Source organism: Piliocolobus tephrosceles, chromosome 19, assembly GCF_002776525.5.
Source record: "Piliocolobus tephrosceles isolate RC106 chromosome 19, ASM277652v3, whole genome shotgun sequence".
Classification (NCBI taxonomy): Eukaryota; Metazoa; Chordata; class Mammalia; order Primates; family Cercopithecidae; genus Piliocolobus; species Piliocolobus tephrosceles.
The window spans coordinates 61,311,696-61,330,501 of NC_045452.1; the positions used below are offsets into that span (position 1 = coordinate 61,311,696).

An 18,806-nucleotide genomic window follows, 5' to 3' on the forward strand; every position below is an offset into this window, starting at 1 on the left:
TCAGTACACTGACTGGGCGTGGTGGCTCAAGCCTGTAATCCCAGCACTTTGGGAGACCGAGGTGGGTGGATCACCTGAGGTCAGAAGTTCGAGACTAGCCTGGCCAACATGGTGAAACGCTGTGTTTACTAAAAATACAAAAATTACCCAGGTGTGGTAGTAGGTGCCTATAATCCCAGCTACCCGGGAGGCTGAGACAGGAGAATTGCTTGAACCTGGGAGGCAGAGGTTGCAGTGAGCCGAGATTGCGCCATTGCACTCCAGCCTGGGTGACAAGAACAAAACTCCATATAAAAAATATATATATATATCTCGGTATGGTTTTAAAAGAAATGATGATAGCTTCTATCCATGTTCTCTTTCCAAGTACTGTTTTGTTTAGTTACCTGTGGACAAGCTGCCTTGTCCAATTCAGTAGCCTAGCCACATTGAATTCATTTAAATTTAAATTAAAACTTGAGTTCTTCAGTCAGACTATCTACATTTCAGATGCTAAAGTATCCTGTAGCCACAAATGGCTACTTATTGCATAGCTCAGTGATACAATGTGTCCATGACCACAGAAAGTTCTGTTGGGCATTGCTGTTAAACAAGTAGCTACATTAAAGAGTAGAATTGAGTTTGGATTAGTTTTGTGCCTTTTTAGTAATAAACAGTTGTTATGTAGGTGTGTTTCCCCAACTTTCCAACTGTTGGAATGAAAAAGTAGAATTCACTGAGAGAGTTTTTATTTTTGACATGTCATTTGCAATGTATACATCTATCAATCAAAGATCTCAGTTCTGCTCTGGCCTCCTTGGTTGAGGGTGAGGTTTATCATTGTCTCTCTGAACTCTTAGCTCATTGAAATTTTCCCTTACAATTCATTTATTACATTAAGCTGCGTTGATTAACTGCCTTAATCCTTAGCACACACAGGAACTTTTAAATGGCATGCACATCTCTAAGCTGAAATCTGCCATCTGAAGACCACCTGTTGATAAATCTTTCTTTAGGGCAGTGATTCTCCAAATGTGGGAAAGCAAGTTTCTGAACCCATCCGTATATTGGCTTCATGTGGTTGCCAGTATTCCATCTGCTAAGCAGTTACCTTTTATTTGTAAACGGTATGTTGGGTACTTGAATATGGCAGACTCTATTTAGTCATTTAAGTGGCTCCTGAGTTAGCTAAAGGTATGAGGGCAAGGAAATGAGGTACGCTTTATCACAGTACTTTCTAAGGCACCTAGGACAACTGATAAAAAATTCCAAGAGGCAGAAGCCTGTCCTTTTGTGGGAAGTAGATACTCCAGCTATTCATCCTTCCCTTCCACTTTCAGTCTAATTCTCTACCTTGGTCACATGACAGAATAGACAAACTGAGCATCCTCCCACTGAGTGGCAGTGCTTGGCAATAGATATAATGGTAATAACGCTTCTTGAATGATGGCTTGTCTACTGCCTGCCCATGAAATGCATAGTAGTCTAATTGAATTAAGCGCGAAACCATCACTGGGGCAAGTAGTATTTACACTGCAGCAATCCAACCCACTCTCAGTACACTGCAGGTGACCTAACATGGATTTGGAGCCTGCAGAGTCACAGGTACATGTGCTTTCATTAAGGAAATAATAAGAACTATTTGGAATTAAAGAGTACATACCCAGTTCAGCAGCCAGATCCTGCTAGATCCTCTCATTGTGTTTTTAATTTTTCTCTTTAAAATATTTGTGGGCTAAACAAAACTTACCTGCAGTGTGGATCCAGCTTTCAGTCCATGGGAGTACCACTTCTACCCACAGGGCTTTTCCTTTATTTTTATCAGGAATGGTTGTCTGCGCCTCAAAAACAAGTAACATTTTAATCCATTGTCTTTCCTAATAAGATGGAATTTGGCTGCCCTCCCATTTTTACAGTGAACCCTTGCTTAAAGAAGCACAAGATTACTGTTACTTAATATGGACAACACATGCATATTCAAGTACCTATACTCCCTTTCTTAGCATCCAAGATAAGATCATCACAAAAAGAAAAACACCTTTGATCTTGGAAAATTATTTAGGCTGGGCAAAATGTGAGCCTCCATTAAAAACTTTTTTTTCTTTTTTTCATGAGACAGGGTCTCACTGTGTTGCCCAGGCTAGATAGAGTATAGCGGCGCAATCACGGTTCACCGCAACCTCCACCTCTCTGACCCGAATGATCCTCCTACCTCAACCTCCCAAGTAGCTGGGACTACAGGTGCATGCACCATGCTGGGCTAATTTTTGTATTTTTTTCTAGAGACCAGGTTTCACCATGTTGCCTAGACAGCTCTCGAACTCCTGGTGTCAAGCAGTCCACCTGGCTTGGCCTCCTAAAGTGCTGGGATTATAGGCATGAACCACCACACCTAGCCAAAAAATATTTTGAAGCCATACTGCATGTATTGTTGCACAAATAAGTTTATCATGTTTTAAGGCAATGTGCTTAAATTTTTTTCACAGCATGTTAACAACCAGAAACTTAATGTTTTTGCCTTATTTCAACATTAAGAAAGAACACATAAACCCACCCTTTAGCAAACCTATACTCCCAGTTCCCTAATTCTGCTCTAAGTTTGAGGTAAACGTTGGCGTGCTTGCTTTCTTAGTGCTTTCCAATCTCCTACGGATGTGATACTGCATTTTACAACTTCACATCCACTGATGGTTTATTCTATTTGCTCGCCTTCTGGAGCACCAGACTATGTTAAGCCAGTCCTTTGGTTGGGAAATGGAATATGTAATCAAATTGCAAATGTAGTCTAATTGACCACAAAAACTGTAAGGGAGTCCGATGACATGATTCAAGAATGTGTGAAGTATAAAGACATTCAGCATCAGTGTAGACAGCTGAGAGACAGTGCTATTTGACAGGACCAGCTGGTGAATCATCAGGAAAAGATTGCCTTGCTTACTCATTACTACCAAGTCATAAATCAGGTCTTCTTCAAGAGGCTAGGGGTAAAAGCAGAGGATCGTGGGACATGTGGTAGAACTTTAAGCATTTTGGTATTGTGGTTATTTTTTTAGTGCCATTTGGAGTATTATCTTTGTTAGGAAAAAAAATTGTTCCTACAATCGGTGAATTAAATAAAATCATTTAATCATTCTTATAAAAGGGTAACAGTGGACCAAGCACGGTGCCTCATGCCACTGTGATCCCAGGATTACACACCACATGTAATCCCAGCACTTTGCTAGGCTGAGGCAGGTGGATCACCTGAGGTCAGGAGTTTGAGACCAGCCTGGCTAACATGGTGAAACTCCATCTCTCCTAAAAACACAAAAATTAACTGGGTGGTCCCAGCTACTTGGGGGGCTGGGGCATGATAATTGCTTGAACCCAGGAGGCAGAGGTTGCAGTGAGCTGAGATTGTACCACTGCACTCCAGCCTGGGTGACAAAGCGAGATTCCGTCTCAAAAAAATAACAAAATAAGAGTAATGGTGGTAACTAGAGCTAAACATCTAAACATTTGAGTAGTCTTTGCACTTTTAGGTTGGATTTAACCAAGTTTTCTTAAAGCACATTTATTTTAAAGAGGAACTTAAAGGATAGAGGTGGGGATAGCATGCTAGATGGGTTAGAGGTAGGGTTTTCAAAGTATAAAATAATAGTATAAAAACTCAGATAAAATGGGAAAAGATAAAAGAAAAATAAAATTATTGAATAGGAATAGCCTCTAACCAGAAGAAACCCATACTTTTTTTTTTTATATATACTTTTAAGTCCTGGGATACGTGTGCAGAGCATGCAAGTTTGTTACATAGGTATACACATGTCATGGTGTTTTGCTGCACCCATTAACCCGACACCTACATTAGGTATTTCTCCTAATGCTATCCCACCCCTAGCACCCCACACCCTGACAAGCCCCGGTGTGTGATGTTCTCTTCAATGTATCCATGTGTTCTTATTGTTCAACTCCCAGTATGAGTAAGAACATGGAGTGTTTTGTTTTCTGTTCCTGTGTTAAACATGAACTTGTCCTTTTTTATGGCTGCATAGTATTCCACGGTGTATATTTGCCACATTTTCTTTATCCAGTCTATCATTCATGGTCATTGGGGTTGATTCCATGTCTTTGCTATTGTGAATAGTGCTGCGATAAACATACGTGTGCCTGTGTCTTTATAGCAGAATGATTTGTAATCCTTTGGGTGTATACCCAGTAATGAGATTGCTGGGTCAAATAGTATTTCTGGTTCTAGATCCTTTAGGAATCACCACACTGTCTTCCACAGTTAGTCCACAGTGGTTGGACTAATTTACACTCCCACCAACAGTATAAAAGCATTCCTATTTCTCCACATCCTCTCCAGCATCCGTTGAGAAATCCATACTTTAAAAAAAATAAATAAATAAGATTAAAAGTTTTGGTTGCCAATTAAGGTTTTAGTTCTCTCATAATGACTTTATGATTAAAAAAAAGTGACATATGGATATCTTTGAAGTGCCTTAAAGATGTTTTTATAATAGGAAGTCAATTACATTGGCCTTCAAAATTTGTATTAACAAGCAAATTGAAGTACAATCTTGGTTGAGCTGGCTTGGAAATTCTTATAACTCAGCTCCTCAAAAGTATCAGCTGATTGTGTTGCATTTAGATTCATTCCCTTTCAAAAGCTGCTTAGGAAACGAATTAGTGCTCAGAGCTGTTTACGCTTGTAAATGCAGTTAAAATTGAAAAGTCAATTGGGAAACTCACTGGGATCTCTTGATAATAGCAATGGTTGTTTCTGCTATAATAACTTGAACTGATGAGGTAGAAAAAACAAATCACGTCAAGAGTTTATAAAACGATATATATGTTACTGATGCAAATTAAATGAGCTACTCACATTATTTTCTAGATTAAAAAGTAATTTTTTTCAAGTATATGAAGTAGTGTATTATAGAAGTTTTTGTTTCCTCTGCTACTGCTGCACAGGATATTTTAAAATATGTTTATAAAACAAATGTTTCGAATTGAACTTTAAAACTCAGTCTTTAACTCAGTTTTTAAATTTCAGTATGACTGATGTAACTGAACAAATTAGAGGTACATATCTAGATGAATGAGCTACAGTTAACATAAAACCGTCTTCTTGTATATTTTCTGTATGTAAATTTCTATTTAAAAAATACATAATCGAGTAGAAATTCATGATTTTCTTTGGAAGATTGAATGATGCCACAGGAATGCCATTTCTGTATCAGTGCCACTGACAGGTTCTTTAGACTAATAGCCCATTAGGCTAAATATAGGAGTAGCTTCACTGAAAGATGCCTTTAATTACCCGCTGAGCAGCCTGGCAGAACTGCAAATTCTGGTTCCCTTGCTAGGGGGGACCTTGACTGATAATTGGTTTGTTTTTGGTGTTTTAAAATATATTTTTAATTTTCTTTTATGGTACTACTTTTGAGTACCCACTATGTGCCCGGCATTTTGACACTGAGAATATATGAGTAAGAGATAAGGTCTGTATTTTTCACAGAACCTACATTTTGTCAGGAGATACAGGCCAGGAAAGAGGCAATTGTAAAATCTAGTGTGATAAACTAACCCAGATGTTTGGGTTAGACAAGGCTTCTTAGGGGAAATGAGAAACTAGACAGGAGATGATGATGATCATGACCCACATTTGTAGTGAGAGTGGTGCTGGAGTGAAGCAGAAGGATGTCAGATGTTGTAGGTGCTAGATTTTATGCGGGGGGGCGGGGGAATCTGGTAAGACAGCAAAACCTATGGGATTGTGGGGAGTGAAGAGCTTTCAAGGAGGACACCCAGGTTTCTTCCTTGAACAGTTGGTGATGCCAGACTCAGTAAGAGGATTGGCTTTGGAGTTGCATGGTGAGAGAGAAGTTAATGTTCAGTATGGTGAGTTCAAGGAGCCAATAGGTACATCTAAGCAGAAATTATGTTACATGAATCATTAAGAAGAAACAGTAGATAAAAAAAAGTTTTAAAGTCCATATTATTCTTCAAATAGATATCTATTATAATGACCTGTTGTTGAAGCTCTAGAGTACATTAGAAAATTAGTTATTTAATGTAATTACTTTTTCATCTTGTTTTGGAGTTTCTGTATAAATACTAAAAACCCCACAAAATTTAACAATAAATATTACTTTCCATAGCCTAGTTCACAACTTTTTTTATATGCTAAAGAATTTCATTTCATATAAACTGGAGGAGAAACTTACAAATTACTATATTTACATTCAGCTAAATCATTGCTACATAGAGCTGAAGCAGTGCACTGAGAATGAGACTATTTACTGTTCTGAGGCATTAGCTAACCATCTGTTGGCAACAAGACCTAAAAGAGTTTGCAGAGAGTAGGGGAGCTCATTAATAAATGTTCCAGTTACTAATAGGCAAGCTTCAGGTTCTCTGTGCATACCAGTGTTTCCCAGAAAGCTAAGCATTGGAATCACATAGCAGAGTGGAACCATTTTTCCTTTGGTGCATAACTTGTGATAACTACCGTTTTTGTTTTACTATGCGTAATAATACAACTTTTAATAAAGCAGGGCTTGTGAACTTCTTTTATGTCAGTTTACCCATTTTTGAAGATGTATACTTTATTATTAAATAAAGCGTTGAGATTTATAATTTATGTGTTCTAATGTTGCTGGAAATTTGACCTAATCAGATAATAACTGGTAGAAATATATACATGATCACAGTTGCAGTACAAGGAGCAACGTGATAAATAAAATGTATTAAATTCTATTTAAGTTTCTAGCAATTTCTGAGCTCATTGGAAGAAACAAGGCTCAGATATTTGAGTTTACCTCATGAGAGCCGTTGTTTACATGTGCTTATAATACGAATGTGTTTTAGAGGTGTGTTCTCACAGCTTACAATAACTGTTGAGGGAACTGATAACCAATTTAACACTTGGTTTTGACAGTCTCATCAGGTCCCACCATTGGCTGATATTATATATTTTTTAAACATTAATATTCACAAGTATGTTAATACTTGATTTCATACCATTAAAGTGCAAATGCTTCATTATCTTTCTTTTAGCCAGACTTTGGAGTTCAAATAAAACCACTGTGAGTTCAATTTTCAAAGCAAAGGATGAATTACAAAATATATTTTTTTCTGATGAATCAGCTAAAACTTTTTTTAAAACTAGCTCCTGATTGGCTCTCCGCTTACTCCATTTAAAAAGCTAAGCAGATTTAAACTGGTTAGTTCTGGCAGACATAAATTTTCAGGTCCGCATTCCTGATTCACCTTCATTATAAAAGTAGCGCTGTTTGACTTTAATAATAGGCTCGAACTTATAAACGTGTGAATATATTCTATATTTTGAAATGTATTAGATATTTGAAAATGTATTCTATATTTTTAAAAAACAATTGAGGTAGCATACTTACACTCTACTAAGTTGGGAGATATAAAAAGTAATCTTTCTGTTATTTATGGTATATATTGAATATTTGTGAGTTGAATAATTACTGGCTATTGGATCTTGGCAGACTGAATTTATTGCTATATGAAAAATGATTGTGTATAGTGCATTTCTTCTAGAAAATAATCTTGATAAGGTTTTAGTAACTATAAAATGGAAATTTGAAAAATGTTAGATGCTTTGATTTTCTTAAAAAATAAATCTAAATAGTTTATTGACTTTTTGACTTTGATTAATTTGTGTTTTTCTGGTTCTGGTTTATTTTTCTTCAATAAACATAGCACAATTTAAGAACATGATTTACTGTGTTTTGCGGGGGAGACTTGTTGAGCATTTCTGTTATTGAACCTCATAATATTATAGACACTTTCGCAAGTGTGCTTCAGAAGGTTTAATGAAGAAAGCACTATAATGTAAAGGCCAAGAATCTGTAAAGGTAAATTGCTGGATTCAGTAGTATTTTTTTATATTGTGCAGTAACATCTCTGGACTAAGATTAAAATTGAATAATTAAGTTTTTAGGTTTTGCTATCCATAAGAATTTAATATTACTGAATATTGAATTAAATTTAAGCAGAAATTATTAGGCCACATTGTATGTTAATACTAATGTTGTTTAGCATTTTCCCTCTAATTCGCAGACTATCAAGGACTCTGTGATTTTACTAAGGTTTGTGTATTCTTAAAGTGACTTACAGAAAACAAAATTTCTCAAGTCTTTTGTTTCTCTTTTTTTTCCATAGGGGTACCAAAGTCTGATCTCTTGCACACCAAATCATTAAGGGGCCATAAAGACTGCTTTGAAAAATATCATTTAATTGCAAACCAGGGTTGTCCTCGATCTAAGCTTTCAAAAAGTACTTACGAAGAAGTTAAAACCATTTTGAGTAAGAAGATAAACTGGATTGTACAGTATGCACAAAATAAGGATCTGGATTCAGATTCGGAATGTTCTAGAAACCCCCAGCAGCATCTGTTTAATTTCAGGCATAAGCCAGAAGAAAAATTACTCCCACAGTTTGACTCCCAAGTACCGAAATATTCTGCAAAATGGATAGATGGAAGTGCAGGTGGCATCTCTAACCATACACAAAGAATTTTGGAGCAGAGGGAAAATACAGACTTTGGACTTGCTATGTTACAAGATTCAGGTGCCACTTTATGTCAGAACAGTGTATTGTGTCCTCATAGTCACAACCAAGCACAGAAAAAAGAAGAGACACTCTCTAGTCCAGAAGCTGATTTCCAGACCCAGCATCCACATTACAGCAGAGAGGAATGTAAGTAAAATGGGGAGAAAAGTAACAGTTGGGTGGTTTGGGATTTTTATATATTTGTATAAATGTGTAATGGGTCAAAAATTTTGCTGTGGAAACGTAGATTTGGTAACAGGTTCACCTTAGCAAAAATGAGACATCTTAAAACTTTTCATTCACTGGAATTCTAAGCATTGAAGTTCAGCAGTTTCCATATTTGTTTTGCCATGTAAAATAATTACACTAAATGGAATCAACAAACTGAATTGGAACATCTAGGACTCATGTAGTTTGGAAGTACAGCTTCATCTATTGGGTAATACACATTGTCATGTTGCTGATCCCTACAGGACTGATGTAGGCATGTGTCTTGTTGACTGGTGGTGGCATTTCAAAAGCAAAAATCTGACATTTTACTAAAGGCCAAAGGTAATGTGTGCACTTACTGTAAAGTTAGAAAGGGTGACTCATTCTCTCTACATCTATTTCTACAAAAATTTACAGAAGCTGAGGTGATTTTAATTGTCTTGAAATCATGATTTCAGAGCCAGAAGGGACCTCTGATATCTTGTTATACAACTTCTTGATTCTAAATGTAAATTGTTTAAGATTGTATATCTAGATAGACAAATTGATTTTTCAAACTGCATAGTATAAGCTATGTAATGCTTAATCAAAATAAGCTTAATGGGTAGTGAGTAACACTTCTTAAAAACTGAAACAGAATAGGAGATAACAGAATTCATTGGACCTACTACTAAGTATTTTTTGGTGAAACTTTTGTTTCATTGGAGGGTGGTGGTGTACTGGGAGTGATAAAAAATACGTTTCTGGCCAGGCATAATGGCTGACACCTATAATCCCAGCACTTTAGGAGGCCAAGGTGTGAGGATCACTGGAGCCCATGAGTTCAAGACCAGCCTAGACAACATAGCAAGACCCCATCTCTACAAAAATAAAACAATGAGGTGTGGTGGCACACGTCTATGGTTCCAGCTTCTAGGGAGGCTGAGGTGGAAGCAGTCACTTGAGCCCAGGAGGTTGAGGCAACAGTGAGCCATTGATCACACCACTGCCCTCCCACCGGGGTGACAGAGTGAGACCCTGTCTCAAAACAGAATAAAAATAAAAGTTTCTTACCATGGGTTGTGGTCAGGGTTTGAAAACGTCTCCTCCACACTTAAGAGCATTAATGGTTGAATGCTGGAGTACTGCTGAATGTTGTATTGACAGTTAAGTGCAGATTTTTAAAAATAGGATATTATGTTGGTGATGTAAGCTGCATGTTTTCCTAGGTTGTTGTGGTAATAGTGAATACGTTTTCATGTTTCAGTGAATTCAATGACTCTTGGTGAGGTAGAACAACTGAATGCAAAGCTCCTCCAGCAAATCCAGGGTAAGAATCACTCTCACTGCTTTTTTGTGTGTGAAAAATTTTGACATAGAAAATCACCTATGATAAGACACCATTGGCTTTATCTACCTTTAAATTTGGAAATGAGATATTCAAACCTGTTAGAGTTTCCAGAGCAAAAAGAATAAGAAACAAAGAACTTTCAATTGCAGAGGAAATACATTTTTCTTTTAGTTTGTTTCTTTCTTTTTTTTTTTTTTTTTTGACAGAATCTTGCTTTATCACGCTGGCTTGAATGCAGTGGTGATCCTCCCAAGTAGCTGGGACTTACTGTCATGTGCATCATTACACCCAGCTAATTTTCTATTTTTTATAGGAATGGGGTCTCGCCATGTTGCCCAGGCTGATCTTGAGATCCTGGGCTCAAACAGTTCTCCTGCCTCAACTTCCCAAAGAGCTGGCATTACAGGTGTGAGCCACTGCACCCGGCCACATTTTTCTTTTCTAAGTGAAAATGGAAACTACAACTTCTTACTAACATTTTATTGACTACCCACGATTGCACCAGGCACTGTGTGGAAGTGCTCCCAAACAGTTCTTTAAGGCACGTGATATTAGTCTTTTTTGTTAAATTATAAACAATTTCAAACATATATAAAAGTAGTGAGACTAGTATAGTGAACCCCTTAAGCCATCTTCACCAACTTCAACTGTTATCAAAGGCATCATAATAATCATCTCTACTTGCATCCATTCCCAATGCACTACCCGTAGCATGGATTATTTTCAGCCAAATCCTAGCTAACACATTGGTTTTTGTCCATAGATTAGGATTTCTTCTAAAAGATAACTTTTTAAAAAACAGTCACAATGTCATTATCACACCATTAAAATTAATAATTCCTTAACATCATCAAGTATAATGCTAACACTTAACAATTAATGTTCAGATTCCCCAATTGTCTCCTTTTCAGTTTATTTCCTTTTAGATGAGAAAATTGTACTTCAGAGATGTTAAGTTGCTTACAGAGATCATGCATCCAATCAGCAGCAGATCAAGGATTTAAACTCCAAAGCTTAACCACACAGCCTCTCAGAATAATAAAAATAATAACAATAATAGTTGTAGAAATTTATGAGTGCTTTACAAATATGATCTCATTTAAGTTTTACAGTAGCCTGGTGAAGTGCTGTCATTATTAATGTTACACAGGAAAGGAAACTGAAACCAAAAGTTGCTTGCCTAAGGCACGTAAGAGTAGGAACAAGGATTCAAAACTCCTGGTAGTCTGATTCCAAATCCTCTTAGAGGTGATTCCAGACCTGAATACTAACGGGCACTTCTTGTCCATAAATCACATTATATACTGATTGAATCTGTTTATAGATTCTAATTGAGAAAAGTGGCTCAGCTACAGTAGCAGCCACCATGTTTGCTGTGCATCTCTGGAGTCATTGCTATGACTCAAATTTCACTTGATGGAGAAAAGCCAAATTCCACTTGGCTATGTACAGTATACAGATGCCTAGGATGATCAGAACTGATATGCTTTGTAGAGAACACAACTCTTTCCTTGGTATCAAATCAGTTTCATTGTGACACTTTGCCCAATGCAGATTTCAGTTAGAGTTCTTGAAATATAAATCATAGCACTGACTTTCTGCATACTACAAATGAAAGTTTTTCAATCTTTTACAGAAGTTTTTGAAGAGTTAACACACCAAGTGCAAGAAAAAGATTCTTTGGCCTCACAGCTCCATGTCCGCCACGTTGCCATCGAACAGCTTCTGAAGAACTATTCTAAGTTACCATGTCTGCAAGTAGGGCGAACAGGAATGAAGTCACACCTACCCATAAACAACTGACCGAAACAGACTTACTTAGTATGCCCTGCCCTTTATTGGTCTCCCAGACATGCAGACTTTGAAGAAGTTTAAAGAAAGTCCTGGTCCATTTTTTTATGGTCATTAAATTTGCCAAACATAAGGCAGTATTAGACATCTTTTTCAAATAAAGCAGATCATTATACTCTAGTCTTCTGGGGCTAATCATTTTGGCTCATTTGGGGACTCTTTTTTCCCGTAATTACTAAACAGATTTTATCACATGTGACTACTTAAATATACTGTTAGAGTGTCATTTTATTAAACATTTTAATGTAATTCACCTGTCGAAACAACAGATTAACAAACTCCTTAAACTTACTAAAGATAATTTTTAAGAGGGAAATGGAATTCATATCACCTCTTATTTATTATGAGCAATATTTTAATATAAAAATTTTATATGTAAAAATGCTATTTTAGGTACTTTGCCATTCTCTTTATAATTGTATATTTGAGTGGTTCTATATATTTATTTATACTATCATATGTGAATATGTTCACCCATATTTCAGGTCACTGCATTTTATTCCTTTAATACAGTGTTTTTACAACGGTTACCTTGCTTTCCAAAGATAAATGTATTTTGGATTAGAAATCTATTTAGTTGAGTTGTTTTAATTTCTAATAACTCTTAAAAAGAGGAATTAACTTTTTAAAGCAGTATTCAAGTAAATAAAATACATTATTTTGTTTTCTAACAAAAGCAGTTATTAGTTCAGGAAGAAAAGACTAACCTGGCTTCTCTGTCAATTTGTCTCCATAGAAATGAAAGCCTCTGCTTCTTTCATTATTAGCTTCACTACAATGACTGATGCATTAGAATTTGGACAGAGTAAGTCAAGCCTCACTTCCAATTCAAATATAATATCTATCTTCAAATTGAATGTGCTGTGAAATTGTTCTGTCTTTGAAAAGAAGGTGAGGTTATTTTGTGTGCCACTTTGGGTAAAGTTTCAAGAATACTTAAACTGTCCAAATTGTATTATCACCATCATTGAACTTAGTGCTCAAAAAAAGCATTGTGAGGTATTTTTCTAAACTTTAGACTTTATAGAGAAAAACAGGATTGCTTGACAGAAGAAAAGCAAAACTCCTAATTAAAAAAATATAAGCCTATATATAGAATGTTCTCGTAAGTTGCCTATGATGCTTCCAAAGAGTTTTTATCTAACAGATTGTCCCAAACAGCTAGATAAGTTTTAATAATGCATTATAGTAAAAGCTATAACCAATGCAGAATTAAAATGGGCTCTAAATTCTGTTTTTAACTCATGTTTAGAATGTATATATGAGGTAGATCCTTGCTTGAAAGTATCTACAGAAAAGCCCAGTAACTTGGCAGCTTCATGCGTAAAGATATAAATGACATTTGCCTTAAATTTGGCAGCCTACCCTGGCTTGGGTCAGATTTTATTCTTAAACACAAAAAAAGTATTTAAGCAAATAAACACTTCAATCTAATTGAAAACAACTTTTTGTAATGCTAACGTGTTAAATTGGCCTGAAGGTATTAATTGATATCCATTGATTTTGTTTTGTTTTTCTTTGAAGTATAACATTACTTTTTGGGGGAATTTTTGAAAGATGCTTTCAATTTCTCTCAATTCTTTAAGTCATGCAAAATGAATTTAAAATCCAGGGAGTATGGATGCATTGCCTTAGTTTTGATGAGCTTTAAATTAAATGCGTGCAATATCAAAATATTCAAACTTACAAGTTGGGTAAATACATTTCCTGATTATGCCAGTATCTTAGTGCTTAATTGTTCCCACATTTTCAAATTTGACTTTACTCTTTTCTGGCGTAATTCAGTTTTGGTTACCAGCCAGTGTGTTTGCGCACATTTGGGTTTGTGTTTAGATGAGTTAGGGACAGTCGTAAAAGTTGGGGATATGTTGCATTTGATATCAGTAGTAGCATATTTCCAGAATATGAGCCATAAGTTACAGTCCTGAATGCTACAGTGTTATCCAAAGAAAGGAGTTTTCTGACAAATATATAGCTTTACTAATGAGTACGGAACAAGTGGATGAGAGTGTGCATGTACTAAGGTCTTAAGTGGGGACTCTGATTTATTCCATTTAGATATTTCTACTTAAGCTCTTCAAAGGAGAGGTGCTCTTAAAAAAAAACTTTGTGGTGCTGGTACTCACACTACTTTATTTGGATGAGTTCCTAGTGAAAAAAATTTTTGAAGTATTTTGCACAGCAGTTTATCCAAATATTTGGTAAACTTATAATTTAGTCCTATGTTTTCTTAATCGAATATGCAATTACTGTGTATGCAAATATAAGTATCAGGTACAGAGTTGAGTTCTAACAAGAGAACATGAAATATCACAAATATTGTTTTCCATACTTGGCTGTTCTCTACTGTTGTTAGTAATTTTTGAGGATGTTTTGAAGCATATCTCATGTACTACTGTTTAAAAAGTGGCAAAACAGACTGCCAGTTATTCATTACTAAATTTTCAGAGCTTATGTGATTAAGGGGAGTGGGATAAGACTAATCGTTTTCACATTCAGTTTTATAATTTGACAAGTTAAATTGAGTTTTAAAAATCAGAAGTGTTTTTGACCACACAGATTCTCTTTAAAGTTTCAAATCAGTTCAGCCTTATAATTAAGCTAAAAATCAATTATGTTTACTCTGAGATTATCATCTTATCCTTTGATCCTCATATTAATATCTAAATTAGTCTTTTTTAAAAGGCATACACTTGAGTGTCCAGTAATACATGATTCAGGCAGCAGAATAGTGTTTTGTTGTGTCGTTTACTATGAACAGTGGTAGAGCAAAGACACGTTCTTAGGTTTTCAAAATACATGTTCATTTTACCACAAAGTGCCCATTTTGATATACATTTAAGGATTATTTTTTCAATGTCAACTTCATGTTAGAAAGTGATTTCAGAAATATAGTCAAAATATATAGTCAAATATATCTTGACAGGCATCTTGAGATATGGATTTTCATTTTACCATCTTTTTTGTTTGTTTGTTTTTGTTTTGAGACAAGAGTCTCGCTCTGTTGCCCAGGCTGGAGTGCAGTGGCGCGATCTCAGCTCACTGCAAGCTCTGCCTCCCGGGTTCACGCCGTTCTTCTGCCTCAGCCTCCTGAGTAACTGGGACTACAGGCGCCCGCCACCACGCCCAGCTAATTTCTTTTTGTATTTTTAGTAGAGATGGGGTTTCACTGTGTCAGCCAGGATGGTCTTGATCTCCTGACTTTGTGATCCACCCACCTCAGCCTCCCAAAGTGCTGGGATTACAGGTGTGAGCCCTTGCCCCCAGCCATTTTACCATATTCTTTATGACTGAAAATGGTTTTGTGTTTTATGTTGTTTATATATTTTTTACCTTAGTGTTTACACTGGTAAGGCTTGTTAGTACATTTTTGAGGTTTTTTTAAAGTAAGCTTTTAGATCTGTTTGTATTTTAATGTTTCCCAGTTTGGGTTTTGTTTTGTTCTGGAAGAATCTGCTTTTGTTATTAAATTATAAAAAGTAAAATGTAAATGCTCTAAAGTAGGAATTTTTAAAGAGTAAATTATTTGTGTAGCTTAATTGGAGATTCAGGTTAGTGACCATAAAGTAGGTTACTTGTACATGAAAATTTTAAATGGTACCATGTAAAATTCCTGTATTGTCACTTTTTCTGACTTATGCCAGTTCATTTACTGACAAATGTTGTTACTAAGAGCTTATTAAGAAGTGTAATACGCTATAAAAAATGTTAATACTTTTTGTTCAGATGTAAAGCAAAGATAATTGATGTCATTTCAGTGTGTGATTGTATTTTTAACTTTAGGTTGGTGGGAGTAATTATTTCAGGAAATTTGTGGTGAAAATTAGTAAGAGATAAAACCCTCAACAGTTTATTCTTACCAAGTAAAGTTTTGTGGTCATGGGGCAGGGAAGAGTTTATTTACCAGAATACTAGAGCCCTTACACAAAATAAAGGTAACTTGGAAGAGGGCTATAATGCTTGCATCTCAGGATTTTATTTCACTTCGTCCTTTCATAATTGCCCTTATTATGGTGCAGTCTAACCTCTTAAGCAACTTCTGGCTATGGTAACATTGATATGAACTGTATTATGTCAAGTCTCCAAAATACCTAGTTTGTAACATATGCTTTCCCTGTTCTTTTTAGTTTGAGTCCACATTACTAATACATTTTAATAATATTTAATTATTTCACAGTTTTAAGTTTACTAAAGTAAGCAAACAAAAAATCATGAAGATAAGTATTGCCCTCCCCCAGAAGAGGTTTAAAGATTAGTTGAACTTCCCTCAACTACACCTAAATAAAGCAAAGGGGAATTTTAGTAAGTGTGTACCTTGTTTCTTTCAGACACATCTAGAATGTTTTTCTTTCACTGTACCTCCAAAAGAGGCAGTTTAGAAAGTATTAAATAGTAACTTTTGTTCAATTCCATTTTGTGTGTGTGTGTGTGTTAACCTTGCTTTAAAACAGTAGCATATACTATGGTCATTGAACTTAATCTCTCTGGTGTTAGAAATTTACTTTATAAAATTGTGTTAAGACTTGGAAAAAGAAAATGAAACTGCTGTGGTAAAAACCAAGTTCGTTTCAAAAAAGTATTGACAGTTATTTGGCTGTTATATTTTCTTTGAAAACTGCAATAATTTATATATTTGTATTGCTCTGCTTTGGAACTGTATATATGCTTGTCTACTATTTTTAATTTTACAACAATAAAATAAGTATTTTGTTATCTGCTAGCTTGAGTGAATGTTCTTAAAAGTAGCTATTTTTTTTAAATGGTGGGTCTGTATGAAGGGTTTTGCTTTGCAGGTTTAGGGAGTCTATACTTAGAATGATCTTATCTGACAATTTCTTAATTTCTTGTAATAATCTTAACTTAGCTTTGATACTTAATATTCTCTGTCTCCCAACAATACAGAAGCAGGAAATAAGATGCCTGTGACTTACTAGATGTCTATGCAATTTTTTTTTAATTGGGGTGTAATTTATATACAGTAAGCATACAGGCATTTTACTGTATCGTTTGAGTTGTAACAAATGTAGGCAACTGTAGAGCCATCACTCCCTTTGGTTCCCTTCACGGTCACTTCACTTTCCATTTTCCTTCCACCGATTGTTCTGATCCTTTTTTGAGATGGAGTGGAGTCTCTGTTGCCCAGGCTGGCATGCAGAGACACGATTTCAATTCACTGCAACCTCCACCTCCTGGGTTCAAGCGATTCTCCTGCCTCAGCCTCCTGAGTAAGTAGCTGGGATTGCAGGTGCACACCACCACGCCCGGCTAATTTTTGCGTTTTTAGTAGAGATGGAGTTTTGCCTTGTTGCCCAGGCTGGTCTTGAACTCCTGATCTCAGGTGATCTGCCTGCCTCAGCCTCCCAAAGTGCTGAGATTATGGGCGTGAGCCACTGCGCCTGGCCTTATTGTTCTGATCTTTATTACTGTACTTTGCATTTGCCTGCATTAAAAAGTTTACATAAATGAAGTCATTTTTTCATTCCACTGTATGTTCTTAAAATTCATCCATGTTAGCTCAAGGATCAATAATAGTTCATAGTTAAGTTCCTTTTTTTTTTTTTTTTTTGGCTGAGTACTGCTCCTTTGTATGAATATATTATAATTTAATTATTCACCTGTTGATGGACATTTGAGTTGTTTTTAGTTTGGGGCTTATCTGAATATGAGTATTTTTAAATCGGCTTTAAAACATTAAAATAGGACTACAACAAAATATTCAAGGTCACTTTTAGTTAGCATTATGAATCTGAATATTACATTACCAGTTTTTTTCCACAAATGATTTTTAAAGTCATTTATATGATGCGTTTATGGCAACAAGCAGTTTTAAAACTAGGAAACATGATTTTACAAGCGTTCAGAGGCAAATTACAAAATCAGGACTGCTTGAGAATTGAAACATTTCATGGGGTACTAGAACAATCTGTCCTTTTTTAAAGTTTCTTCAAAGTCTAATAGTCATACTGCTTTGTTTTTCAGGAGAGGAAATGGAGACCAAGAGTCTGGTTTGGAAAGAGTACCAGACCACAGATGAAGTTCTCCTGTTTAGTTTAACTAAGTGGCATTAAGAGAAATACATTGTAACTTTTCTAAGCCTGAATTTGTTAGGCTTTCCTCATGCTCAGTTTCCCAGCCTTCTTGGGAATTTTCAAACTATTTGTAAAACGGTTTGCTCTCCCCTAATTTTTAATGTCATGATAGGACCAGAAATTCTTCGCAGGTGTCTTAGAGGCTGACAAGTCATACATGGATGGTGGATAAGAATAGGAAGGGGAACTGCAGGCAGAACAAGACCTGTTTTATATATCGATAGTCTAAATTCATAAAAAGCTTTGAAAGGTTTTGCTTTTCGAATCTGATAGAAGCAATGCATTGGATCCTTGCAAGTTTATGTCTTTGGGTTTTATTTTCTATTTTTGATTTTGGGTATTGTGGTGTTTTGCTGTTCTTCCACATCTGAATCCCTTTCTAGTGTTTGGATGGCACAAGTCACCACCTCTAGAAGCAAAAACTTCAACCTCCTGTGTATCTGAGGCACCTCGCCCTGACTGGTGAAGCAAAGAAACTGAATAGAAGACCTGTGTTGAAGGCATCAGTGGCTAACTATCAATAGGGACAACAGCCATTATCCCATATCCAGTAAGTACAACAGGTAAGTTCCCGACATCTGATGTTTGAATAGCCATTGCCTTGTGTACTTTAAACTGTGATCCTAGTGGTTGATTACATCACTTTTGTTCCTGCCTGGTTTCCCAGCCTTCTGGGTATCTCTCCCCATTGAATAAAGTCCTTATAGCCAAAGTCAACTAGTTGCTTTCTCTAGCTTGCAACTCAGAACTCGTTAAACCTAACCTCTTCCACTGGATCTATG

General features: G+C 35.9%; 1 protein-coding gene across 2 annotated transcripts in view; it reads left to right on the forward strand.

The window, feature by feature from the left end:
- The window catches only part of C19H21orf91 (chromosome 19 C21orf91 homolog), a 35,498-nt gene extending 23,443 nt beyond the window's left edge, over positions 1–12,055 (forward strand). For both annotated transcript variants that reach the window (XM_023227516.2, XM_023227517.3), the window contains exons 3-5: positions 8,155–8,691; positions 10,001–10,063; positions 11,721–12,055. In XM_023227516.2, coding sequence (XP_023083284.1) covers positions 8,155–8,691; positions 10,001–10,063; positions 11,721–11,887 — 767 coding nt within the window. In that variant the 3' untranslated portion in view covers positions 11,888–12,055. The remainder of the gene's footprint in view (positions 1–8,154; positions 8,692–10,000; positions 10,064–11,720) is intronic.
- Positions 12,056–18,806: the final 6,751 nt, after the last annotated feature.